Source organism: Nematolebias whitei, chromosome 12 (assembly GCF_014905685.2).
Source record: "Nematolebias whitei isolate Nwh7 chromosome 12, NemWhi1, whole genome shotgun sequence".
Taxonomy (NCBI): domain Eukaryota; kingdom Metazoa; phylum Chordata; class Actinopteri; order Cyprinodontiformes; family Rivulidae; genus Nematolebias; species Nematolebias whitei.
In genome coordinates, this window is record NC_056509.1 from 32,637,072 (window position 1) to 32,665,058 (window position 27,987).

The following is a 27,987-nucleotide window of genomic DNA, read 5'->3' on the forward strand; positions in this document are numbered from 1 at the left end:
AAACTCCTCTGATCATCCCGAGCATCTGTGCCGACTGGAGTTTGTTGGTCCGAGGACGAAGCTTTTTGTTGTTACTTTGTGTGAGTTGATCAGAGACGCTGCACAGGAAGTGCTGTCATTTTGCTGAAGAAATGTGGAGACTTAAGAACTGATCTCCTCCTCCAGCTTTTTGTTTGTCTTTCTGTCTCATCTCTTTTTTTTTTTTAATTGCAACACCTGGAATGCTTAACTCGGACTGATGGATGTTTCTGAACTGTGCATCCCAGACCCTCTCTGCTACCACAACCAGTGAGTGCTTCCCTTCACTCATTTTTAAGTTTTGTTAGTTTCACATCACCTCTTCCTTGGCCAACATTGAATTAATGTGCTTCGTTTGTGTCTTTATATCAGAACTCTTCATTTGTTTGCTAGAACATAAAGAATGCATGAAGTAAATGTTTAAAAGCTTGAGGCGCTCCTCCTGTGCAGCGCTCTGTTTGGGACAGCTGCAGCAGAGAGGCCTGCAGGGAGTCCAGTGTGGACAGTTGTCCCAGAGCTGCACCAGGACCTGGAGCTTAACCCCCGTCGGTTTCTGGAAAACCATTTGACATCAGCAGCTTGTAGAAGGGAAACGAGAGCTTGCAGCGCGACAGTTTTGGTGATATTAAACAAGAGAACTCCAGTTCTTTGTTACACCTGTAACTAATCAAACTTTTCTTTTTCTTATTTGCGTCAAAGGTTTTGAATTATAATTAAATCAATGAAGTATTAATGAACTTTTAAGAAGAAAAGTGCTGTTTTTTTTATTTTTTTATTTGTGTGAACCTGTTTTTGCGCCGATTAAAGGAAAAGTGCAACAACCTCTGAAAACATCCTTAACTCTTAATAATCTCTTTGAATGTCAGATAATTTTCTGAGCACCAGGCCGGACTGGACAGGGACATTAACTTGTTTTTTACCCATAAATAGACTGAGATTTATTTGACCTGCTCACAACTTTTTTACAGCATTTAAACAAATTATTTTATTTTTTGTGAGTCTCCTAAAATAAGCTATTTTAATGTGGTTTTAAACTAATGTGATCCTCTCACACAGTTATTCTATAAACTTAAAGAACTGGAAACACGCCGGACAAGTCTTGGTTTTATTCCTCAATTTCTATGCCCTTTTCCTGCTTTTTGTACTGATGCTTTACATGTAAAACAATGAATGAAATGAAATTATTACTGAAATAAAACAATTTTGACACCTTTAAATCATGTCTTATCATCCAAACTCGCACTAAAAGAAGTAACAGTAACACATTGAAAGCACTAGAAATACAATCTGAGCTGTTCAGTGTGCAGGACTGATGAATTAACGCTAAAGACACATTTAAATTTATCACCTCAAACATAGTTATAGAAAGAAAATGCATCAAAAGGAAAAAAATACTTTGCATAAATAATATTTTCCACAACTAAACAGTTTTAATTTCATGCACTGTCTAATAAATTTGTGTTCAATGAATACATTTAATGTAATGTTCTTAAAAGTTTCCATTCTAAATGATTGCAGTGCAAATAAAGAAACATATCTTTAATCTGAAGCTGTTTAATCAAAATGATTTTTTTGAAATAATTTAAGTCAAAACTGAGAGCATCATGACATCGTTGACCTCTCTGACCCCAGGTCATTGTGTGTATGTCACTGACATCAGTGCCTGCTGTTGATAAAGCAACATTTTTATGGCACCTCTATGTTGCCATTCCTCCAGAGTCCCTCATCTCTGCATGTTTGCTGCATTTCCTGAAGGAGCAAATGAAACTTGCCCATCCTGCCTTGACATTTGTGTTATTAATCCCAGCTTTCTTCATTCCCCCACCTGGAGGTGGATGTGTCTGCCAACAGAAAATCTGTGCGATTAAAGACGCCTAACTATGGGTTTAGAAAGGCTCTTCTTTGGGGAGTGCTATTATTCCCCGGAGACGTTCTGGTGAGATGACCTCCCTGCGTGGCGCAGGTGAGAGGTCTGATGGAAGAAACGAACGCCGCCGATAGACTGAACTCAAAAGGATCACCTGATTTTTAAAATGCATGAGCAGACGTTGAAATTCGAACAACTTCTGCTGATTTTAGAAGTTTGTTTTGATAAATGTGATGGTGTGTTCAAGGATTCAAGGTTCCTTAATTGTTGTTCCACCACCATGTGGTACACGTGGTGGAACGAAATGATGTATCCCAGTTATATCCAACAAAATTATTAAAATGTAAAAGAAAAAACAGTAATAAGATCTAGAACTAAGATAAACGTTAATAAAAATACACTAAGTGCAAAATACACTATTACTATAAAAATTAAGTACTAAATACACTATTACTAAATGTAGTTTCACCTGTAAAGACTAAAAAACACTGAGCCTGAGGTCATCAAATTGATCATTTATTATTAAAAATGACTCCCCCATTTGGTTTTTAATGAATTCAAATTACAAGTGATATTTCTTTTTGTTTAATTATAAATGTTTCCTAAAGCCTTTCTTATGTTAGACTTTAACAAACAGAATTTTTACCCTATTAAAAAAAAATAGACACAAATCTTGATGCATTTTTGCTGCTTTAATTTCTATTAAGTCTAAAATTCTTCATTAAGCGCATCAGCTCAAGTTTAAATCAGCTCAGATCAAACTCTAAGTCAATTTTCATCTCATTTCTTTTCTCTTTAATTGTGCAAGCTGTCAAGTGTTTGCACGTAGTCGCACTTGGGAGTGCACGCAAATGAAAATGAGAGCAAATCGTCTCACGCTGACCTGAGATCTAACCTCACTCTATGATGAGAAACACACACAAAAAATGTCTTTGTGTACACATTTTAAATATATTTATGATAAACGGTTGTACACCTGCCTCGCTCATTTGCTTTATCTCTCTTTTTTTATTTACATGGCACGTGCATTTAAAGAAGTCGTTCAGGAAAAGTCGTTCACCTTTCCTGACATCACTTGTTGCTGTGGCGCAGCAAACAGTGAATTCACACTGTTTAAAAACAAAAAAATTACATCACTGAAATGGATTTATTGACATAAAATATGGTAACCGCCATAAAAAATAGAAAAAAGATTTACTATATTTTTAATAATCATACAGAAGGAAAATATGGCATCTTAGTTGGCGTGCTCTTAAAATTCACATAGCAAAAAAAAATAATAGTTTTTTTTTAATAAAGATTAAAAGAACCTTTGATTTCTTCAGAGAAGGACGACTGTAATGTTTCCATTCACGACTCCCATGCTTGGATTTAATGCCAAATTATGATCAATAAATCAAAGTAGTGAAGTGATCCATACTGGTTTTGCTTGTTGTTTCGATGATTTGACAAGTTAACGCAAAACAATTCAAAAGTTAAGGAGAAAAACAGCCAGTTTATGTTGTATTTATTTAATAAATGAAATTAAAAGGAACACATATGACATGAATCATTTCTAAACATGGACATTTGTCGATTGTATTTTGTCCTGTTTATTTATATGAAGAGGCGGCCAGGCTCTGTTGGTTCACAGTGAAAAGATGAAACGTGAATAACTTTATTGCATGTCTTGACCCCCCACCCTCCCCCTCCATGCAAACACATCCTTCAGCCTGTGCAGGAGTGTGAGTCCATCAGGATGCAGATGAACACCTTCTCCTGTTCAGGAAAGAAAACACCAGCGAGCCTTTCGTGTGTCCGGCGCCGAGCAGCAAACTTCTCATGAGTTTCTTCTATTGATCAGACTAAATTAACACACACGCTCACACACACGCAGGGCAGTAATCATGGAGTGCGGGTCAGGCCGCATGTTTAATTTAATGGGCCTCGCCGTAGCTTCACGAGGTCTCGCATTGTGAGCTTAATTCCTCTTCAACGCGCTCATTTGCATTGTGTCAATTGACCGGAGCGCTTACTGTATCAGCTTGAGTCTCACTTGAAATTCAGCCCGTGCACTAATACCATTAGGCAAATGCAAAGTTGTGTCATTTACACTTTTGAGGAGTGGGGGGTGGAGTGGAAGGGAAGGCGGGGTGGGAGAGAAAGCCAATTTGTGCAGAACAAGCCTAGGTTGTGATTATCAGTGGATGTTATTACTGTGGAGGAGCAGACGTTTGAAGGTTATGTTTCTGGGCAGTAATTGAAATGCAAAATAACATTAGGATCGATGGCCATCTCTGTTTATTTATGAAATCAATATTGCGACTGTCCCTCGTGAGTCCCCCCCCTCTGATTCCCAATGACGGCTTAAGTCTTCGCTCGTTTATTCGTCTCTCCCCTGCAACCTCCTTCTTCTGTCTCTTTTTAAAAGGCAGTTAGAGGTGTGTTTGACTTTGCAGGGAGAGCAATTTCCTGGAGGTGGTGGATGTGTATGTAGATGGGGGGTGGGGGTGATACTCCAGGTAAGGAGACATCATCCATGTGGGAAATCTGTGCAATCTCTCCTCGTGGCTGTGACTTTGAAGAGGCCATATGCTGGTAGCTCTGTGTGTGTGTGTGAGTTTCAGGGAGACGGAAAATTAAACAAAGTCTATTTATGCAGCGCGTACCCCCCATCACTGTTGGGACTTGGTAACTTTATAAATATTGAGTGTAAAAGTGAAAGTTCGCACACCTTAAACTAGTTCTGGAGTTGTCGGGTAAGTTCCTCAGCCGTCTTTAAAAAGCATGCGCCATGCAATTAAAGGCAAGCGTGCGTATCAGATTTAATTTGTTACAATTTGAACCGCAGCTTAACTAGAACTCTGTCAGTGAATGCATCGCGGATAAAACACTGATCGGTTTAATATAAAAACTAATTGTCTCTCGATTGCTTAGAAAAAACGAGCAGTCTTAAAATTAAATTTAGTTCGGTCCGCCTTAAGAATTTGTTTCTCCGTCTAAGCAGCTTAAACCACCTGGCCACAGACAAACAGACTCAAGTTGCTCATCGAGTCTTAAAACCAATTATCATAAATGAAAGTAAATGTGCCCAGGTAAAATATATATTCTGTTGAAATTTAACCCCCAGTCTGGGTACAATTTTATTTTCACTTGGGTCTGGATCTGGACTACGGTGTCACCTTTATCATAAAGGCTAGAAAATCTGCTCCTTTTTGATAATGATGATTTTATGTGCCGGTAAAATGTACACATTCTGTTGAAATGTACCAAACCAACCGGGTCTAGAAGAGAATTTGTTTGGGTCAGTATTTGAACCACAGTCCACCACTTGAAGACCCCATATAAAGAGCAGATGCTGTTTCCACGATATCTGCACAGTTTAATGAGCAACTGGTTAACAGATCGATTCAAAGGAACAAACAGAAGATCAATAATTGTATTTTCTCTAAAATGAAAACCATGTCTTCATGCTAAAAGCAGCTATAAAAACAAGAAGTACGATGCTAAAAAATGTACACAAAAAAAAAAACCTTACAAAGTTAGAAAGTAAGTCAGATCCTCTGCACAGATGTAAAAAAAAAAATTGTTTAAACATTTTCTCTTTAATCCAAAAGACTTTGTCAGTTTGAGGAGCTGCACTAAACTCAGTCTTATTAATAGAAGCATCCAGCATAGTGGATCAACCAGTTTGTTGTTGACACCAGAACTAGCTGTTCACATGATAAAGGATCAGCCTAATGATTGGCCGTTAATGCCCTGATGGCCGCTTGCTATTCACAGAGGGCGGAGTGACACTAGCAATAACAACATTGTAAGAGAGGACCTGACTTAACTTTGTAAGATTTTTTTTTTAACCTGGGTTATTGAGCATGCATCAGGATACACACAAAAAAAGTTTCTGTTGCACAAAGTTGAAGGCAACACAAGTTTTAACATTCAACTTAGCAACAAAATTCAAATCGGGATTCTGTACAAACAACTTGGAAAATTTTCCTCAAAACTAATTCGACTTTCGTTGCAGTGTTTCTATGCAGTTTACTGACTGTTGCTAATGCCTGTGTTTAAATATGATTCTTTTTTTATATATATGAACACTTTAGTTGTATTCAAGCGTTGACTCCTTTTAGTTTGAAGGAAATGAGTGAGTTTGCTGCAACTCTTGACTTAATTGCGTGAGAATTTATGTGCAGACACGTGCTTTTGATGACCTTCATTGGTGCCAAACGCAGCGTGTCGCCCCATGTGTTGTTGTTGTTGCTGCTTAACTCTTGGGCGACGCACGACGCCCCGTTTTCTCTTCTGCGTGACCATTCGTTTCCCCGACACGGCAGCCACGGACTAACGGCCTAATCTATGTGTCAGGCAGTAAGGGCCATTCAGTTTAGAGCTGATAGAGTTCGCCCCAAACAAGGACAGCCTATCATGGAAAGATTAATGAACTAATTTCATGCATGGCTCCTTTGCCTCTGTCCTTCTGTGCGTCCATGTTTGACTGTGTGTTCAGCACAGTAATTTACGCTGCTCTGCCCGCTACAAACTAAACCCCCAAGCTGAATAAAAACATTTATCTTTGGTGGGAAAACGCACTGTAAAATATAAATCTTTTGTTGACAGCTTTCGATTATTCTGACCGTGCAGCTTTTCTTTTCTTTTTTATTTTTATTTGGAGTATAAATTAAGTGTGTGAATGTTTATGAAGTATTCACACTGTTGTGATCCGTTTTTCTTCCGTACGTTTTTCGGCACAGTTCTCGTCCTGCAGTTTTCAAGCTATTTCAACGAATCATAACTCAAGACGTTCAGCTCTTTCAGGACTATGACTATGACATTTGGTATTGGTGAAACTTTAGCTTTTTGAAATATTTAGCCATTTCTGTCATTTTGCTTCTCAGAAAAAAATGAATTGAGCTCATTTTACATCCTTCAAATCTTTAGATCTGTTTACAACCTTTCACATTTTGTTCTGCTTCAGCCTCTTTCAGCTTCCTTGTGCAAATTTAAACTTTTTAAGCTACTTTCAGATGTTTTTCAGCTTCTTTCTGTTAACAACAACATTTTTGTGCTTCTTTTAACTTCTTGCTGCTAATTTCAGATTGTTATGCTCCTTTCAGCTTATTTCTGCAAGTTTCAGCTTTTTCTACTATTTCAGCTATTACATAGATGCTTTTATGCTAATGCAAGCTTTTTCAGCTAATTCCACTTTTTTGGCACTAATTTCAAAATTTTTCTGCCTAATTCAGCAAAAATGTGCTCTCTACTTCCTTCTCGTAACATCTTCAAGGTCAAGGTTCTTTATCGTCATTCGTATCACATGTGGTACATGAGGTGGAACAAAATTGTATACACAGGGTCCCAGTTGCATCCAACATATAAAATGTATCAATTTCAGCTTCTTTCTGCTGTTTTAGCTACTTTTCAACTGTTTTTTTTTGTTTGTTGTTGTTGCTAATTTCAGCTTTTGTTTCTGACAATTTCCACGTTTTTGTGTTCATTTCTGCTTCTTTCAGCAAATGTATGTTCTTTCTGATTTCTTCTGCTAATTTAAGCTTGTTCTACCTGTTCAGCTACCTTTTTAGCATGTTTTTAGCTAATTTCAGCAGTTTTTAGATAAAGTTTTTCTTGGTAATGTCTGCTACTTTCAGCCTAATTAACTTGTTTCTGCTAATTTCAGCTTGATACGTTCCTTTCAGCTTTGTTCTGCTAGTTTTGGCCGTTTTTGTTATTTAAGCTACTTTTAAGCTGTTTTGTGCTAAATTTATCTTTTTCAGCTGATTCTGCTTTTTTTTTTTTTTTAGCTCATTTCAGCTCCTTCCACTTCTTTCTGGTAGGCTTCTTTCTGCTTTTTCAGCTACTTTTCAGCTATTTTGGCAAATGTCAGCTTTTTTCAGCTTATTTCCCAATTTTGTGCTAATTTCTGTTTATTTAAACCCAATTCAGCAAATATATATCAGTTCTACTTTCTTCTGCTAACTTAGGCTTGTTCTTCCATTTCAGCTACATTTCAACATGGTTTTAGCGCATTTCAGCTGTTTTTCAGCAAGTTATTCAGCAATAAGCATTCACACTACATTTTCACAGGCAATGCAATTTCTCTAGTTTGTGTTGGATTCTGGATGCCTGACATAAAGTGGATCCTTAAGGATAAGTGGGGAGAAATATGTCTCTGTGTTCAGACATTTTCACACTCTGCACACTTCTGCTCCACAAGAAAGAGACAAGAAGCTGTCACTGGTTTGAGCATGTGTTCCTGTCATGTGAACCACTGTGGACAGCTCTGTGGTTTCCACGCAGAGTGATGTCTCATTCTTACAGCGTGATGGACAGATGGAAACCCGTGTCTGCTGCGTCCACAGTGGGACCGTCTCACAGCAGCGGAACAGAGAAGGCAGGTGACCTTCACGTCTGTCTGACGAGTCCTGCTTGTCGGCTCGTTCGGACCATTCTTCTGCGCAGCGGAGCAAACACGAGCCCATTAGATGGGTGCGCTGCGTTTAAGCACGTGTGGGCTCTGCCAAGGCACTGTGTTAAGATTCTGTCTCTTTACAAACTAAATGATCAAACTACGTAACTATTTCAGTCTGCACAAATTGGCGGTTCATGCCATTATTTCATTTGGACAGATTTGAAAGGACCCATTAGAAATTTTCATTAAAACCTAACAAAAAAAAATCTCCCCAGCGTTGCTTTGTGCTAAGTGTGGAATGAACTACTTTTTACATATTGCTACGATGTACTATTCCACAGGGATTCCCCCTATCTGGCTGCGATGATGTATTAACTGTTGCCACACTGCTTTGTGCACCTCTCTCAGACGGGAGGAATTATACCTCTCTGCTCACTCGGGGCGCACGTTGATATCCAGCAAGATTTAACACAAGTCCTGTGAATTTTTCATAAACCACAACGGCCCCAGCAATGAAGACTAACATAATGTTGTATCGCTCCATCTTGCACTGTGTTAACAGTCTTGACTGATTAAAAATGCATAAGGAATGTCTGGGACCCGTAAGAGGAGTGTTTATTTTTTCATGCCTCATCCTAAACAGGAAGGAAGCAGAGGATCAATAGATCTGATCTGAGCTCAGGGGGTAGAGGCTATCTACTCCTCGCTCCTTCCATCCCCTTTCCGTTAGCACTTAAAAGTTTTATGTTGTTAGAGCCTGATGAGTTAGTGGCTTTACATAAATGCAAAAAGGGAGAATGTATTTTTAACTACAGAACCTAAATGGACAAGCCCTAAAAGCAAAAAAAAAAAATCAATTTTAGGCATTTTTAACTATTTTTTCTCCCCACCATTCTCATTACGTATGTTCAAGTTATAGGGGCTGATGATGTAAAGGATCAACACCAGCGTCTTGGTTTAAGGCCTCATTTCATGCTTTAAGACATTTGATGCCAGCAAAATTATAAACTGTCAAGAATAAATAGATCTTGAAACAGAACCCGGAAATTGAAGCCAGAGCAGGACCACCTTTCCAGTCAGCTGGTTACAGTACAAGTTTTAAATTCCCTTTTTTTGTGTGTGTGTTTTAATGAACGGGACATTGCTCTTGGAACAACATTTTTTTAAAAACCTCAGGTTATTTTTTTTCTTCAACTTTTATCGTGTTCATTCCCAGGACTTCCCTTGCTGCTGTGTGTTCAAATATTCATTTTTCTAACACGTTTAGCTGTTATTATGTGCTTACAAGAGGTTACATAACACCATGATGGCGTTTATAGAAAGTGGGTGGGGCTTAAAGCCAGTGCTTAATTTGAGCTGGATCCTGCCGGAACAGGATCCAGAAGCTCTCTTATTTTGACAGGGTGCGTTCCGGTAACTGTTTGCTTGAATCCAGTAACGCTCAGGCTTACTAATAATAAAGTTATAAACAAATATGACTGCCTTGATCGAATAAACCTTATTATTGGATATGTAAACTGAAAGTATAATTAAACACAACAGCCACTTATGATGTTACGAGCTCACAGCCGCAGGCAGGCGCCTGGACGTTTGACATGTGGAGTTGGACAACAACAAGCAGGGACAGAGTCGGGCTTAATTCTGAGCCCGACTTACATGACGGTTCCGTGAAGTAAGGGGGAGGGGGGCGAGGATGCTTGACAGAAGCGTAGTGTTTACATATGTAGGTAAACATTGATGTTTAACAACCCGTTAAAATACACCAAAATGCAGAAAATTGTATCTACTTTATTCAAAATTTTCTGGGGATTAGGTTTGCAAGCATGGCCATGTTGTATTCTTCGGACCAGAGTCCAAAACAATGAGGTGCTTTAAGGGTGCTTTCACACCAGCCCTGTTTAGTCCGCTTTAATCAAACTCTAGTCCATTTGCCTAGAAATTCCAGTTTGTTTGGGGAGGTGTGAATGTGCAACCGAACTCTGATGAAGACCAAAAAAAGCGAACTCTGGTCCACCTAAATACCTAGGTCTTGGTCCGGTTGAAGTCAACTGGAAATCAAAGCGGACCAGAGACCGCTCTAAAAGCAGGAAGTGGACTAGAGCGCAAGGCATTCTGGGTAAATACAACCAAAATAAAGGCGCATTTCTCTTACCTCATATGGAGTCGTCTCGGCTACCTTGTATGAAAAACAACATTCTCCATGGTCTTTTGTCTCATCTTCTGCTCATGCTGAGTCCATTGTTGAAAAATGACAAAACAGAAAATCTAAAACCGCTCAAATTTGATGCCACTCCGGGGTTTTTTTCCCCAGAAAAGAAGACGAAGTGTCTTCTTCAGATTTTGTGTTGTTTCCTTCAGTAATTCTTGGTGCAGCGCCACCACAGATGAGGGGGGGGGAACAGGTTGGCTCGACTGACTCAGTGCAGTGTGAATGCAAACCGCACCAGCTGAAAATGTAAACAAATGTCTTTAATTTTGGTTCCCAATCGAACTGAGTGTACCGGACTATCAGGTGTGAAAACAACCTGTCCCGCATCCCCCCCACTCTCTGCACAAATTGACAATGTAACATGGGGGTTTTTTTTTTTTTTTTTTTTTAAGAAATGGCTAATTACATCTAAAATTAACAAAGTCCATGCTCGATAATCCAGATATACAATCCAACATTTTTCAGTCAGGTCATCTGGACAGTTTTTTTTTTTTTTTGTGTGCTGAAACGTTTCGTCTTCGATCCAACTCTCCACATGACCTGACTGAAAAATGTTGGATACATCTAAAATTATTAGAAAAATTGATATTATATAGCAGCAACTACCAGTACATGAATCAACACCTAAATGATCTGAGGTACAGTATATTTGGATTTTTTTAGTAAGGACAAAGTTCCATTTGTTTATTTGAATGTATGGAACTTAAAGTTTGTATTCGGACCAGTCAATGAGGGACACTGTTAGTCTTCTGAATTCACTTCCAAAATCCTGTATTGGGTTCAGTATTATAAGATGCAGCCTCTGCTTTAAGATAATATTAATAAATGTTCTGCAAGTACATCAACAATAATAGGTCTTGCTCGCTTGCTGAAATACTAAAAAAGATTGCAATAAAAAAAGGCAACCACTCTCTTGTGTAGAAATGACTCAGTGACATAGATATATGCCATGTGCAATCAGTATATTATACCATTTATTACTGTTGACATACATGCAAATCTAAAGAAATGCATGTATCAGTGTTGCTGAAATTAAATATTTTTATTTAAAAAATAGGGCAGCACGGTGGCGCAACTGGTAGAGCTTCTGCCTCTCAGCGAGCAGGTCCTTGGTTCAAACCCCGGTCCAGGGGCCCTTCTGGGTGGAGTTTGCATGTTCTCTCCGTGCATGCGTGGGTTTTCTCCGGGTACTCCGGTTTCCTCCCACAGATCAAAAACATGCATGTTAGGCTGATTGGTAACTCTAAATTGTCCCTAGGTGTGAATGAGAGAGTGAATGGTTGTTTGTCTCTATGTGGCCCTGTGATGGACTTGCGACCCGTCCAGGGTGGACCCCGCCCCTCGCACAGTGATTGCTGGACATGGGCACCAGCGACCCCCGTGACCCAAAATGGAATAAGCGGGTAAAGATAATGGATGGGTGGATATTTAAAAAATAGGCATATTGTCTCAATGTGAAATGCAATTTGGGCTAACATAAATGTACAAACAGGGTTTGTTAAACTTATTTAGATCATGTGCTGAAAGAATCAATACATCTTTTGCCAAGTTTAATCACACCAGTCTCATTTTCCTAATTTTCATTTACTCAGCAACGTTTATTTTTGTTGTACTCAAATGTTGAGCATATATAGTGAGAATTCAAACAAATCTGACAGCTGACAGAACTGACAGAAGTTTTTAGCGCAACTATCCAGAAAGTCATTCAATTATTTACTCGAGTGTGTGTGTGTGTGTATAAGTGCAACATTTGTCTTAAATGCTGCTACTTCAGATTACAGTAACCTGCTGGGACTATTGATTTGGTTTTATTATTTTTAATCCTCCATATGCTGAGTGTAAAACCACTCTCCATCCATTAACAGCCTTCTGAAGTTTTATTCCTTCATTCATTTACTTCTGGCAGCCAACCAATTGTTGGCATTGTTTGCAAGATGTATGGAGCATCTGTTGACATGGTCGTTAGTTGCCGTTTTGCCTGAAAGGAATAAGTCGCTGCAGTGTATCGCTTGGCATTCCAACACTTTAATGACTGCGTCTGTAGGATAATCTATCAAAATCATGTCAGCCAGCTGATGAATTTCTCAAAGAAGGATGTGGAGATGATGGTTGAAAGCAGCACACAGCGAGTGCACCTTTAGAGGATGATTTCATCGATGTGTACTGATGCACATTTACTCATATGCAGGGCTGTTTGGAAAATGTGTGCAAGTTTCTGAAGGTTTTTTTTTAAACTGAATGCATCTCTCCTCCTCTGTATGTTTCAGACTGCTAACCAGAATGCCCTCTGATGAGCGACACCTATCCTCGAGCTGTGGTTCTTACGTTAAAACCGAGCCCTCCAGTCCTTCCTCCTCACTCGTAGACACCGGCAGTCACCACAGTCCCAGCGGCAACTCAGACGCCAGCGGCGGCTACGTTAACGGCACCAGCGGGCGCTCGCACGCCCTGGACTCACCTCCGATGTTCAACCCGGGCATGCTCGGGGGTGGAAGCGCCTGCTTACGTCGCTACGAGGAGTGCGCCGGCAGCATGGTGGACGACTCGCCAATCAAGTGCGAGTACATGCTCAACGCCATTCCCAAAAGGCTTTGCCTGGTGTGTGGGGACATAGCCTCGGGGTATCACTATGGGGTGGCTTCTTGCGAGGCCTGCAAAGCCTTTTTCAAAAGGACGATACAAGGTATTTCTCACATTCTCTCCTCGGTTGAGCTCTAAAGTCTGCACCCAAACAAAAAGGTCCAGGTCATAAAAGTAGCACAACAACAAAATGCTCCAATTCTGCAAAAATAAAGTACTGTCGCCGAAACAGTGTCTCATAAACACTCAGTATTTTCTCTAAACTTCATATAAATTTGAACAGTAGCTAAACTTCTCTAGAGGACAGAAGTGGAGTTAATGTTCACTTCTTTACATCAGTACACAAATAAGGGGTTCCCAACCCACAGATCCGTCAGTTTAGGTGTAAAAAGAGAAGGTTTATGATTGATTTTATGTAGTTAATTCAAACAAACATGTTCAGTGTCAGATGTTAGACACATGCGATATTTATGGCCATTGCTGCTAATATCATTTGTATAAAACTGGTCAATCACTTGCCATACACCTTCACCATTTCCATGAAATGCAGGGTGATGTAGGTTCATCTAAATGTTGATGCCTTAAAAAGCATATTTAGTAGCTTCTAATAACTATATGCTTAAAAATACAAAAAAATGTAATGGGTGAAGTATTACCTACTTCACTTTTAAGTGACGCTTCTCTGTATTAGAAAAAAATGGCTTGTAACTGTTTATCGATTGTGTTGAAGGACTTTTATTTAAATGGAAGTTTGCTGATCATTGTTTTTAGGGCAAAACTCATTATATTGAGTGTTTATGATTGGCCTATACACAGACTAGATTTGCAACTTTTGCTAAATATGAGAAGAGTTATTTAAATTGAAATTTTATTGTAAAAGCAAAAAAGGCAATAATCAAAGAATCAGGTAAATGGATATGCATTTTTAAATATACATTTTTCATCAAGCAGTTTTAATCATAAGGCTTTTTATATCCTGAAAATTATGGACCGAGATCAGGTATTTTATAAATATATTTCTTCAAAACTGATTTTAAAAAAAAGTGCATTCAACAAATTGTGGCAATAACCTGTAAAACTGGAGAAGTTCTACATTTGAAGTCTCTCCTGTGTTTAAAAACAGTTGTCCCATTTAGACCATTTGGAAACATTAATAAAAACTTCTCCAGAGTAATTATTCTGTCTATGTGTTGCAATAATAAATATTAATTTAGTTTAAAGTGGGCCATGCTTCAGCCTCAACCATCCACGCTGTGAGGACTGTAAATAAAACTGATTTTTGACTTTGTTGCGCACAGACCTCTTCCTCGTGCTCTTCTGTGGAGGACAGGCTTGTAATGAGCTTAATCTGTCCGTCATTCGTCCTGAGCCACGGGAGTTTCAGTCAATAACAATCAGTGTTGGGTGACTGTAATTAAGAACCCGGCGTTTTATTGGAAGAAAAGTCAAGAAAAGAGAAGAAAGGTGTGCATCTGTTCTTTGTCTCTGGGCCCTCTGTAGCCCCAAAAGCAAAGGATAGGAGATCAGGGGCCAATTAGAAGCTCGATCACGTGCCAACGGGGCAATAACAGACGAAGGGGACAGAGAGGGGAAAAAAGGACAGTTTCCAGGAGTCCTCTAAATAAATGTAGAGGGACGAGGGACAGGGGGGACGTGGTCATTCGCAGAAAGGAGAGTCCACTTTAATGGAATGGTAATCAGAAGGGGAGGGGGGAAGAGGGTGTCCCGGCCTCAGTAAAGGAGAAGAACAAGGAGAGGTTCGAGATGAGCGCGTGGATAATAGCATGGCATAATAATATATCAAAATTTAGAGGGAAAATAAGCGAGGTTAAGGAAGGATATTAGAGTGGTTGAAATGTCCTTTGAGGGATAAAGGTGGACACGAGACCTGATTAACTAAGAGGCTTCGCCGACGGTGGGCTTTTAGAGGGAAGCAATTTAAGTCTATAGAAGACTCACGGTCCCACAGCCAGACCAGCACCACACACACACACACACACACACACAACACTCGAACACACACACAGGTTGTTTTGATCTAAGTAAACACAAGTAGTTCCAATATTATTTTTACTTTTTTATATATATTAAAAGGAGGTTTTAAAAAAATGTACCTTTTCTTTGTGACACTTTAATCGTATGTTAGCTTTAAGCTGCAGGAGTGTCACAATGATCCAACTCTCACTGCAGAAAAATATGACAGATAATCAGCGCACTATGTAGAAAGTAACGTTCTTGAAAAATACATTTTAAGAAGCAATACTCATGCCCGTGAGATATCAAATAATATCTGGTTAGTACTTTAAGTTTTCCTGACGCATGCTCAATAATCCAGGTAGAAAAATCTAACAACGTTAAGTCAGACCCTCTGGCTGGATTAAAAAAATTTAAATAAAACACTTGGTGAAACGTTTCGTCTTTAATCCAAAAGACTGTCAGTCTGAGGAGCCGCATTAAAATCAGTCTTATAAATAGCGCATTCTCATAGTGGATCAACCAGTTTGTTATCGATATTCAAAATGATAAAGGAAGACCATCAGCACTAACGACCGATCGTTAGTGCCCTGACGGCCGCTTGCTATTCACAGAGGGCTGAGTGATACTAGCAATAACAGCATTGTGAGAAGGTGACAACTGGACATAGAGGCCTCCGCCCCTCTTTAATATAAGTAAGTAAGTAAACTTTATTTATATAACACTTTTCATAGATACAATTACAAAGTGCTTTACAGAAATACAAAATACAGGCGTTAAATAAAACATAAACAATAACAACAGCTGATTAAAAACAGTAAATAAAACATTTAACTCAAAGCTTGTCTGAATAAAAGTGTCTTAAGCTGCTTTTTAAAGGAATCAATAGAGATGGTCACACGAAGAGACAGGGGCAGGGCATTCCACATTGGGGGGGGGCTACAGCCTGAAAGGATAGGTCACCCCGAGTTTTAAACCGGGTCTTAGGGACCTTTAGGAGGTTGAGCACTGAAGACCGAAGGGTAATGATGGACGGTTAATGGATGGTACTTGAAGTTTTGCGCTGCTGTAATTGTCAAATGGCGTTTTACTGTTGGGGTGACCAGATACAATTAGTTGTTGATATGTAATTATAGTTGCCTCAAAATCTGTTTAGTCGTTTATGTTTTTACTGATATAACACTGAGGTCTGATTTTACATTTAGTTTTTTACATTTGTGCATAGTTGCACTTCCTAACATAACTTTTCAGAGGTGCCACCTCAGCAGAAAACTGCTAAATAAAACTAAACGTCTGTTTAACGCAACTCCGACTGAAATAAATCTACAGTTCTGATCGAATTTTTGTTTTGGCACTGTTCGGACTAGCTGTTAGCTCTTCAATGTGACCAGAAATAAACTTAGTTTCTTCAAACTAATGTTGTGCAAAAAGCTATCTACAAGTAAGATACTGATTGTTCACAACCTTTCCACAAGACGTCACTTAAAAAGGTTTCTTTAAGCTCAAAATGTTGCTCCTAACGGTCCAGGATGGCTTTTAAATTTTGACTCGTATGTGTCGTCTCTTCCTCACTGCCAGTACATATAGCTTCCAAGCACACAGTCCATGTTTAAAACAATCTATTATATACTGTATATATTCTGAAATAACAAGCACGCTGTAGTCCATGCAGCTTTAGCTCTCGGTGTACTGCCGGCTCACGTCGTGCACCTTCTCACACCAGCTCTGCAGTGAACTTGAACTCCTCCGCTGCTGAAGCTTCTCAGTTCAGCAGAACTCAACTACTCTAAATCCTGCAGTCGCTGCCAACATCCTGGCATGGTTCCCCCGGACCCCTGACTGTGCCTGTGACCCTGCTGGCACCGTCGATGCCAACAATCCTGACGAATGCTGGCACCGTCTCCTCGACCATCGGGGGGTTACGTTTGGGGGAAGGGATGGGGGTTAAATGCAGCTCTGGCAGATCTACAACAGACAACAGTTTGCTCTTTTTTTAGGTAACAATAAAGCATCTCTGGGCTTAAAGGACCTTGTTTAAACAATCATGAGATATGGAGGCTTTGGACTGGGAGTTGGACGAAGAATTTATGGGGTCGTGTCAGCTTTTGAGCGCAAAATGATTCAGAATATTAGAAAGAAAAAAAAAAAGAAGAAGTTGACCGGAATCTGGTGAGAACAAGTGGCTGCGGTTAAATGGCAGCAGATTCAATATGTCTGCGTTTCTGGCTGTTTTTGGATCTGAGTGATTAAATTGCATAGGAAATATTTCCATTCTGAGCCAAGAACCGTCAAGACAGACTTGAATAATACATCGAGCTTTGCTACATGATACGGGAGCCTTAGATTGTCCGGTCTAACAGCAGCTTCTGGTCTTGTCTGGAGACTCCTCGGCTGTGTTTGAGCAGAAATCTCGCTCTGCATGACTGAAGTTAATTTATGAATTAAAATGATATATACCACTGAACCATACTCTCCTTTAAAATACCACACGGGGTCACCTTGGGACTTATGCATGTTCATGCCTTCCTCAAAGGTGTTTTGCATTTTTGTTTTTGTTGTTTAGTACTATGCTCTGCTTCTTTTAGTTCTAATTTTTGATGCAAATCTTCCGGGCAGACGGAACAATAAACTTGTGTTTCTGATCCTCCACAGGGAACATTGAGTACAGCTGCCCGGCCACCAACGAATGTGAGATCACCAAGAGGAGACGGAAGTCCTGCCAGGCCTGTCGCTTCATGAAATGTCTTAAAGTTGGCATGTTGAAGGAAGGTGAGCACCGATTATTCCTTTTTATATTAATCGTTTTCTTGTTTTTGCTGTGATTTTTCAGGGTTTTTTGTCTTTTTGTGAGTCAATACATAGTCAGTTTTTGGGGGGTCAACTGATAATTATTGTGAAACGTCAAAAATTAAGAGAAGCTATTAAATAAATGGTGTTTTTTGCCTTAGAAAAGCAAAAACTTGATTTCCTCTTGGCTTCAAACCTTTTATTTTGAGCTGGTAACAGTTGGCACTATGGGCTGGTATGATATTCTGATGGTGTAATAATCTCAAAACAGTTTTTCAACGCATCACATGGTTTATTAGCTTTTATTTCAAGACAAAAATTCAATTTCTATTACTTTTTGATGAGGATGTAAAGGTCATGGATGTTTTTCACTTACTAATGTCAAATGTTATCGAACCATGTCTGTGTGTTAAGAGTTGTTTTGTCTTTGCATGCTGCTCATCTTGCAAGATTAAACCTGGGTTGAAAAGATCTTCACGTTGTCCTCTTTGTGGCTACTGTATTTTCCAGACTATAAGTCGCTCCGGAGTATAGGTCGCATCAGTTAAAAAATGTCTCATGAGAAAAAAACGTATATAAGTCGCTTCAGAGTATAAGTCGCATTTATTTAAACGTGTATTTCACAAAGTGCAAGAACAACACTTAATCTGAAATAACAATAACACAGAGAATATACCTGGGATCCTGAACAGGCTTAATTAACATAAGCCAACGAGTCCGACAAGTAAGTTACCGGTAAATTCACCAGTCTCGTTCCACTTCACATTTAGGGGCATTTTACTTGTGTTAAGTTTTTCTTAGCAGTAGAGGAAAAACATATAGTTGTCAAAAGCCTAGAGGGCCCTCTCGCAGCTGCAAATGGTAAAATTTACTCTTTGGTTCATGTCAGTATGAATGAACATTTAACGTGTCAGTCAAAAATTGCATCATGAATAGGGAATAAAACGCATATAAGTCGCTTCGGACTATAAATCGCAGGACTGGCCAAACTATGAAAAAAAGTGTAATTTATAGTCCAGAATATATGGTATTTATTTAATGAGTTGATGACAGGATAATTAAATTAACCAATCCTTTTGCTGCCTAAATGTTAACTATAACTCAATAATGATTATTTTAAATGTATAGTCAAATATTTATAGTTAGTTTAATTTTAATGCCTGGATTTAAATAAAGAGATTGAGAGAAATGTGTTAGTCCTTATAATTTAATCCAGGTTTTTACTGCACTCTGCAAATTTTGAAGCAATTTAAGATATTTCAAGTCAAGGCTGAACATTTAATTTAAATAGATTATTGAGAATAAACATAAACTTTACATTTATCTTGATTTAGTGTCGAGTAAAGCAACAGAGTCGACGGGCTTCATTATTCTCCGTAGCGAGCCTGAAGCAGCCGTATATTTCACCTGCTTCTTGTAGCATGTTGCAAATGTTCGGTTCAAAAACAGTTTTACGTTAAAAACAGAGGCTGACTGGATTTTCTGCAAAGGTTAAAAGTACAGCAGCTTTCTTTGACAAGAGTGAAAGTTTCTGGGATTCCCTCCTCGGCTCAAATAATGAATGATGACGGAGGAACACTCCGTGTGACTGTGGGAGAAAAATGCTTTGTCTCTGGTTCCTCATGGCAGCGTGGTGCAAACATTTAGTGGCTTTGATGGGATACAATGAAAACCGTAACAGGTCCGTGCATAGCGGGCATTAAGAAACTCTAAATTATTTGTTTTATTTTTATTTTAAAGTAATCAAATCTGTGTTAATGATACTAACACAAAACACACATTTTCAGATATACATGTACAAATTAAAACAAAAAGAATAATTACTTTAATAATGGTGGTGAATTACTTTGTATACATTTTATGTAGGTGGAATCACTTATTACATAAAAAAACTGCTCAGACAAGAAGAAGTTGCAAATATTTTAGTGAAATCTTCATTATTTAGATAGTGTCCATGTAAGACAGTAATAATCAAAGCAGAAGAAGCGTGTTAAGCTTTAAAATTATTTATATGTTTTGTATAATATGATGTATGCTTCATTCGGTGGTTCTCAGGGTTGAGGTTGGGATCCCACACTGCTATTTAAAAATGATCGCTAAATCTCTTTTTGCCATGAATGTTTGAAGAGAATAAAAAAAAGTGTGGGTTAAATTGAATAAATGTTTAATGAAAGATGTCAGTGAGGTTAATGAGCTTATTTAACTGGCTTTTATGTCTTTGGTTTTGTTGTTTTCTAGAAGTTTGGCTTCTGAGATCAAATTGTAAAAGTGTTATCTTTTATCTAGTAAGATTATCTAAAAAAAAAAACCTTTTTTAACTAATATGCTGAAAGACTTCTTAACTAGCAGTGTAGGTTTGATCTTTGTGCAGCATGAGCCTCAAAGTCATCCTTGACGTTCTGAGTGGAGGCGGATGTTTCTTTTATGATCAGACGTTAAAGATGGCCGTAGCCTCGGGGAGCCAGAGGTGGCACGAGCCACTCGTTCCTTACTTACCTCTCCTCCCGCCGCCGAGCCTCTGTGTGCTTAACTTCGACGGGCTGAGAAAGCTGCTGAGTTGGATGTTCTTACCAAGACTGAGCGAAATGCGTAACAGGACTCTTGAAAAGCGCACAGGCCGTTCCCCGGAGGCTTTCCCTCTCCCCTGGGTTCTGGGTGTCTTTCTTCCTCTCCCGCTCTGTCTGAGTCTGCCATCCTTCCCCTCTCCTGCCTGCCGTATTGATCCACTAAATGCTTTCCGAACATGCCGCCTCACTTCCTGCACGTGTTGTTTTTCCTCCGGTGTGGGACCTCTGGGAATACAGAGGGAAAATCTAGCTGATGGATTTTTCTTCTTCTTCTTTTCATAGAAAGAGTTTGATGTCAGTTTTCTTGTGTTTAGGTACGAGAACTATGCTCCACATGTGTATATTCTTAATATTATTATTATTGTTACAACCCATTATGTAAAACGAGTGCTGAATTTGGAATTTAAAATTTTTGAAAATTTTTGTTAACAATTGAAGATAATTTAAATTAAAAAAAGTTTGAATTCCTTATAGATGAACATTTTTTTATTAAATTAATTACCGTATTTTTCGTACTATAAGGCGCACCAGATTATAAGGCGCAATAAGCGAAACAAAACAGTCAAACTTTATTCAACTCATTCACAATAACCACATGAAATCAGTTTGAGGTCAGTAAGCACAGCCAGAATTAATACATAAGGCGCACCTGATTATAAGTTTCACTGTCGATTTTTGAGAAAATTAAAGGATTTATAGTCCAAAAAATACGGTAATACATGCGGTTTACAAAAAACAATTAAAAAAACATCTGTAATAAATTCAACCAATTCTCTTAATTTTACCTTGGTGCTGACTTCATTTTAAATACAGTAATTATAGCAGCTTTTATATTCAGAATTATTTAATAATTTTCCACGTTTCCTAAAGTTAATCGCTGCATTTTTAACATTTGTTTATAGGCTTCACTGACAGTTAGATGCTCCTTAAAATAAAACTGTGGTCTCACAGTTTTGGCATGCTCTGGCCACAGCAAATGAATGTCATGTTTGAGATTCTGCAAGCTGTGCTGGTAACGCAGGCCGCATGTCAGTTTCCTGGTCCATTTCCATGGATATCACTTTGCTGACGTAGCTGTTTGTTCATCTCAGTCATGGATCATTGTGCTGCAGCATTTCAACGGTATTTTTACACACACGCCCATCTCAGTGTCCTCATCCGAATCCACACCTTTAAAAAAAACTTTAATCACGCAGAGCAAAAACGCTGCCAAACCACTGACAGACATAGAAAGTTAGTGTTTAGGAGATGAAGTAGGCTCCGGGTCAATACACACCTCAGACAAATTGTGCCTTTGTGGTTTTGATCAACTTGCACTTGTATTTTTTGGGAGGATACAAAAAAAGCTGTCTACCACAGGTCTCTTTGCACTCACCCTGGCTTCCTAAAATAATTCGAGTGCATGCAGGGTTGTATGTTTGCAGCGAAACATGCAAAAAGAAAGGCATGAGTGCAAACATGTAGTTGTTTAGGTGCATGGGTGAGGAATGGTAGTTTACCCAACCTTTCTAATCTTTTCACCCAACTGGAGTGACGAACTGAGTGATGCCTTTCTGAGTATCACCACGACTCAAGTGATGGTGTTCATTTAAAGAAACAAAGTAGATTTAATCTTTGTGTTGTGTCATGGTGTGACTTTCTCAGATGTTAGAAGCTCTTGGATCTATGAACAGTGGTGAGAAAACTGTAGAGCAGCAGCACAAAATCTTCGAGACATGCAGGTTATTTTCCTTTAGAAACATTATTTGTATATAAAAAAGCTGAATTAAACATTTTAGTTGCAAGCTTGGAACTGGTTAGATAAAATCAACCGCAAATGTGACAAGAGATATTCTGTTAGCTCAAAGGAAAAGGTTGAGAAGTCCAATTTGACTATGGATCAAGTCTCAACATCTCAGGTTTCCACAGCTGGCTGTTTTATCAGCAAGTTCAAATATTGAATCAAATGCTAAACTTCAAGCTTCACAAACCAACTGAATCTGGACTACTCTCACAATTTGCGTTGTGAAAGTTAGGGCTGTGAAAATGTAGTTACCGTACAAGAATAAATGTATAAGATCGGGGAGAAAAAAAATTAAAATTGTATTTCCTGTGAAAATTCAATGTGAATGCTTATTGCTGAAGAACTTGCTAAAACATAACTGACATTAGCTTGAAAACATTCTGAAATGTTGCTGAAAGGGAAAAACAAGCCTAAGTTAGCAGAAGAAAACAGAAAGAACACGTATTTGCTGAAATAGGTTTAAAGAAGTTGAAATGAGCACAAAAATTAAGAAATTAGCTATAAAAAGGCTGAAAAGTAGCTGAAAAGGCAAAAAGAAGCTTAAACTACCAAAAGGAAGCAGAAAGAACTGAAATGAGCTTAAAAAAGTGGAATTAGCAGAAAAAGCTAAAATAGTATCAAAAGATCTAAATGGTATAGCTGATAGAGCTGTAAAGCTGAAACTGGCAGAACTAAGCTGAAAGGAGCATAATAAGCTGAAATTAGCAAAAAGCAGTTAATTGTTCTGAAAGTAGTAGAAATTAACATGAACAACTTGAATTTATCTGAAAACAGCTGACATTTGCTAAAAAACAAAAAGGCTAAAAAGCTAACTGAAAAGTTAGAAAAAGCTTAAATTAGCAGAAGAAAGAACACGTTTGTCCAATTAGGTGGAAAGAATGAGAAATTAGCACAAAAAAGTAGAAATTATATCTGAAAAATCTGAAATGACCAAAACAACAAATGAAAAGTAGCTAAAACAGCAAAAAGAAGCTTAAGTTACAGGATGTGGAGAGATCATGCTTTTGCTGAATTATGCTGAAAAATGTTGAAATTGTTACAAAAAATAATCTGGAATTAGCTGAAAAAGCTAAAATTAGCACAAAAAAGCTAAATAGTAGCTGAAATAGTAGAAAAATAAGAAATTTGCATAAATAAACTGAAATTAGCAGAAAGAAGTTAGAAGATGCATAAAAATCTTCTAGTTAGCAGAAAGAATCGGAAAGGAGCATAAAACAGATGGAAAAATAGCTATTAGCTGAAAGTAGCTGAAGAAAAGTTTACATTTGCACAAGGAAGCTGAAAGAAGCTGAACCCGAACAAAATGTGAAAGGAGCAGTAAAAGGTTGTAAACAGATCTAAAGATCTGAAGGATGTAAAATGAGCTCAATTCATTACCAGTGAGAAAAAAAGTGACAAAAGGCTAAATATTTCAAGAAGCTAATGTTGCACCAATACCAAAGGTCATGGCACCCTTCTCCTGAATGAGCTGAACGTTTTGATGTATGATTCGTTGAAATAGCAGAAAGACTGAGGAACGAGAAAGATGCCGAGAAACGTGCGGAAGAAAAAAGGATCAAAATAGAGTGAATGCTTCATAAACATCCACACAATAAAAACATAAAAACACATTATTGAGCATGCATCAGGATAAAAACACAGTGCTAAACTCTGGTGGAGGTTTAAAAAAAAAGATGTGGATAAGATTAGGGGAAGCAAAAACAAAAACGTCTAATTTACACAAGTTACATTAGTTCTGTATTAACACCGAATGCTATAAAACGTCAACTGCTCAGTGTAATTGTACACTTATTTTCAGGAGTTCAATGAAAATCTACATTTATGAAACATCTTACACAACAAACCTTAACTTCAAGCCTTCAAATCCACTGTTCTCCACGTATCAGTCTCATCAGAACTATATTATAATTTTACAGTGCAGACGTAGTTAACAGTATTTTAAATCTGTTTGCTCGACAGTTGTAACAGTGCAGCAATAACCGAACCTAAAGACGCGGACGGGGCTCGATGCGATCAGTTGTTCTAAAAGTATCAAATATTTCTGCGCCTCGTGCCAAGCCTGCCACCCTGAATCATAAAGCGCCAGCTGCCGCAGCTTTTCAGCACTATTAGCTGGCTAAATAAAAAAATAAAAACTCCTCTCCATTTTAACACCTGCCACAAACCAGCTGACTTTAATTCTTTAGCTGTTTGCTGGCTTCAGATGTAGCGTTGATCAGTCTTAAGCAGAGCGGAGGAGTCCATCAGTAGACGTTAGCAAGAAGTGGACAGAGTCGTTGTTCTGATTAGTGTCCAGTTCAGAAGAGTTTAACTATAAAAGACAATTGTAAAAAGTATTATAGATGGTGTAAGATCATATCTGAACTGGTTTTGCTTCTGTGCAACCCACAGCAGAGCATCTGGATCAGCAGCAGGCGGTTCTTTAAGCAAACTGAACGCTGACCCTTTAAATGTCCAGCTCAGATAAAAGGTCACAGGTCCAGTGGAAAAACTCTACCGTAATTACAACTTGTGGAAGGTATGGTGTCAGTAACCGCTGCCAGGAGCCAGTGCCTGCGCTAATACTGCTTAGCAGTGCTATATGGTGCTAAGTTATGAAGTAATTTACTACACTCTATTCATATTTTCAATTTGTTCCTTTTGAATGCTTGAGATGGAATGTAATCTGTATATTGATTTAACAGCTAAATCTACGATTATGCTAATGTATTAGCATGTTGAAACTCAATAAAACAACCCCTTTGTGCTCCATAATCTTATATGAGCGGAAATCTTTAACGGTTTTTATAAAAGACACCTAAGCCCTTGCTTTTTTGGTAATTAGAGCCGGATGTTTTAGTGATAATTGGGTGTTTTCATAGAGATTTTCTGACACTGCTCTAATGCGGTGGATGAATACAAGCTGCCAGATTATTTTGGCAACCTGCGCCGCTGTCTCGCCCTCGCCCGACCACAGATAGGGATCAGCAGTCTTTCCTGAGCAAACGTGGCCATCGGGATAAAGTTACAGCCTTATTTTCCTCCAGCCACATACACAAAAGATTAGTGAAGCCATATCCAATATCACGGACTGTCAGATCCCTTCGCAATCAATGCACTTAGATCAGAAAGCAATCTATACACTTAGATTACATCATCAAAATATAGATGTATGCACAAGTCTAAAGTAGACGGGTGTCTTGCTCTGCATTGTTCAAGGTGTAAAGACTGAGTGACCTCTGACCCTTTGCTGCACAATTTCTGTAGGTTTTACAAGCCGGTCTTTCTAAAAGAATGCAGTTGGGGTCTTGTTTGCTTTTCAGGGTGTCAGGCTGCAGCTGAGAGTCAGCGCCCACCCAAAAACTCTCCGCTGGCGTGTCCTCACTGTCTGGCAGGTGATAGATCAGACATGGAGGCTAACACATGTTCCTCTGATAAGGGAGCCGGGGATTCAGTGAAGCGCTGACCTCTTTACAACCCACAACACACATTCATTCACACGCATGTCAGATGTTTTTCTTCCCTTTGACAGGCGACGTGGAACCAGACATCGAGGTGCATGTTTCCTGCCGTCACCCATCTTCCCTTTCTTTGTTTTTTCCTCTTTTGCCTGTATAATTTTTTTTTTTTTTTGGGGCCATCCACAAAACGAGTGACCGCCCAGCCAGTACACCAGGGATCCAGAATCGACCCAGCCACCTTCAGCCCTGCATGTTTCTGATTGCAAGCACATCTGTGGTCTGCAATACACAGTAATGCCCTTTGTGGGTCCGCCAGCTCAGATTTATGATAAGTGTAAAACATGATAAAGGGAACGATGCCAGTGTTCACAGTTGTGGAGTGTGGACAACTCCTGTTTTGTCTCGTCAGCCCAGTGGGGATTAAAGCAGGTGGGATGCCACCCCTTTCCATTCCCTTTCTGCAGCCCACCCAGCAATTAAACAAGAGCTGCTGGTTGCCGCACTCGGCCTTCAGCGGCAGCACTTGATGTGCGAGATTTGTGTGTAGCAAAGGGTGAGTTCATGGTGGGGGGGACTGTGTCCCTCTGATTTTTCCCAGCTAAATAAAGGAGCTCCTAATCTCCCTTTGGCAGTGTTAACCAGTCAGCCAGTTCTGACACATTCTCTAGAAAGAAGCGCTTCTGACAGGTGAGGAGCTGAAAATAGTTGTGTGAGACACACACACCTATTTACACATGTCCACGTTCTTATGACAATCTGGATACACACTTTGAGGGCCACGTGCACAACTCTGTGATCTGCTCTGAGAGTTTTGCATGGAATATATATATTTAAATGAAACGTTTTTGTCACAACTTATTATGATGCTGCATTTTGTTTAGGTTGATTTCAGCATACAGATCCAGAGAGCCCTTAGTTCAGATCCTAAACAAAACCTATATTTGTTTTCACCGAGTGCTCCCCACAGTCTTAAAACAGGCATGTCAGGTTCATTCAACCTTTATTTATACAGGCAGGGCTCGTTGAGTCACGAGGACTCATCTACAAGAGAGACCTGTTTTAAATAAGAATCACAGATGAGGTACACACAACAATAAAGATTCATAATAAAAGCATATAAAATAAATAGTAAATAACAGAAGTGATATAAAACAATTTAAAAACATGCTATATTATAAAACAGTGTAAAATACTAAAAACAGGAAAATGTCTACATTGATTTTTGCATTGAACTTAACAGTTGTTTAAAATTCCTTAGGGAGGTCAAAGTCGAGAGTTTCAGATCTTTCTGCAAGGTGTCCCAGGTACAGGAGCAGAGAAAGAGAAGGCCCTTTTGCCGAATTCAGTTTTAACTGAGGGCACACTGCAGAAATGTATTTGATATAGAAATGTAAGGATGCATCTGACCTACATTACTTATGTAGATTGTGAAGAGGGTGGGTCCTAAGACTGAGCCTTGTGGTACACCATTAGGTGTACCATTAGATTGCATAGTGTTTCCAAAATGTCAGTGTGAGCTTGCATGGTTCTAGACTGGCAACCTTAGCAGCAGCGGTTATCAACTAAATTTGTTCAAGGACCCAAATGTGTCTCTTTTCATCTGTTTGTTTTTATTTTTGTATGTTTTAATCATGTACAACAACAATGTCTCTGGTTCATATTTTGTTCGTGTAGTTTATTTGCCCTCTAGTGAGTTTTTGATGCTTTGTTTTTTCAACATTGCTTAAAAATATGCATGTTAGAATATGTAGTGGAGTCATTTGCAAACTTTTTAGCTCCAGACCCACAAAATGGTGATGACAAAAGCTTTAGAACCCAATTGATTTTATTGTTTTTAGGTTTGCTTTTTTTAAATCTGTGTACATCACTTCAGCCAGTGGGGTTGTATTTAAATAAAGTTGTGTTGTATTGCATCTGTTGTTGGGTAAACTATTAAAAAACTAGTATCACCCCAAAAAAAATAAAACATTAGCATAACAATATCCTGATGCATGCTCAATAATCCAGGTAGAAAAATCTAAAAAAGGTAAATCTGAATGTCCAGAGGACCAGATTTAGCTTTTTTAGATTAGCATAACAAAATAATCATCTTAACATCCACATGTTTTATTGTTTTATGATTAATGGTTTTATTTTGGAACAGTTACAGTAAAAGACAAATGTGCCATAGGCATTCGTTTTGAATGTAAGTTGATATCTGGAGATTATCTGAGGACCCTTACCTGGAGTTTTGTGACCCACATTAGGAACCACTGATCTAATAAATCTAAATTGTCAGTGTGAGTGTACGTCATGAAATTGTTGCTTTACAGTCATATTTGAGGTCCATTTAAAACTGTGCCTTTCTTCTTACTATTAAAACTGAATATATATATAT

At 38.7% G+C, this 27,987-nt stretch overlaps 1 protein-coding gene across 1 annotated transcript in view; it reads left to right on the forward strand.

Moving 5' to 3' along the window:
• Window positions 1–238: 238 nt before the first annotated feature.
• The window catches only part of esrrgb (estrogen-related receptor gamma b), a 64,879-nt gene continuing 37,130 nt past the window's right edge, over window positions 239–27,987 (forward strand). Inside the window, exons 1-3 of the mRNA XM_037685439.1 lie at window positions 239–288; window positions 12,747–13,162; window positions 17,686–17,802. Of these exons, the coding sequence (XP_037541367.1) occupies window positions 239–288; window positions 12,747–13,162; window positions 17,686–17,802 (583 nt within the window). The remainder of the gene's footprint in view (window positions 289–12,746; window positions 13,163–17,685; window positions 17,803–27,987) is intronic.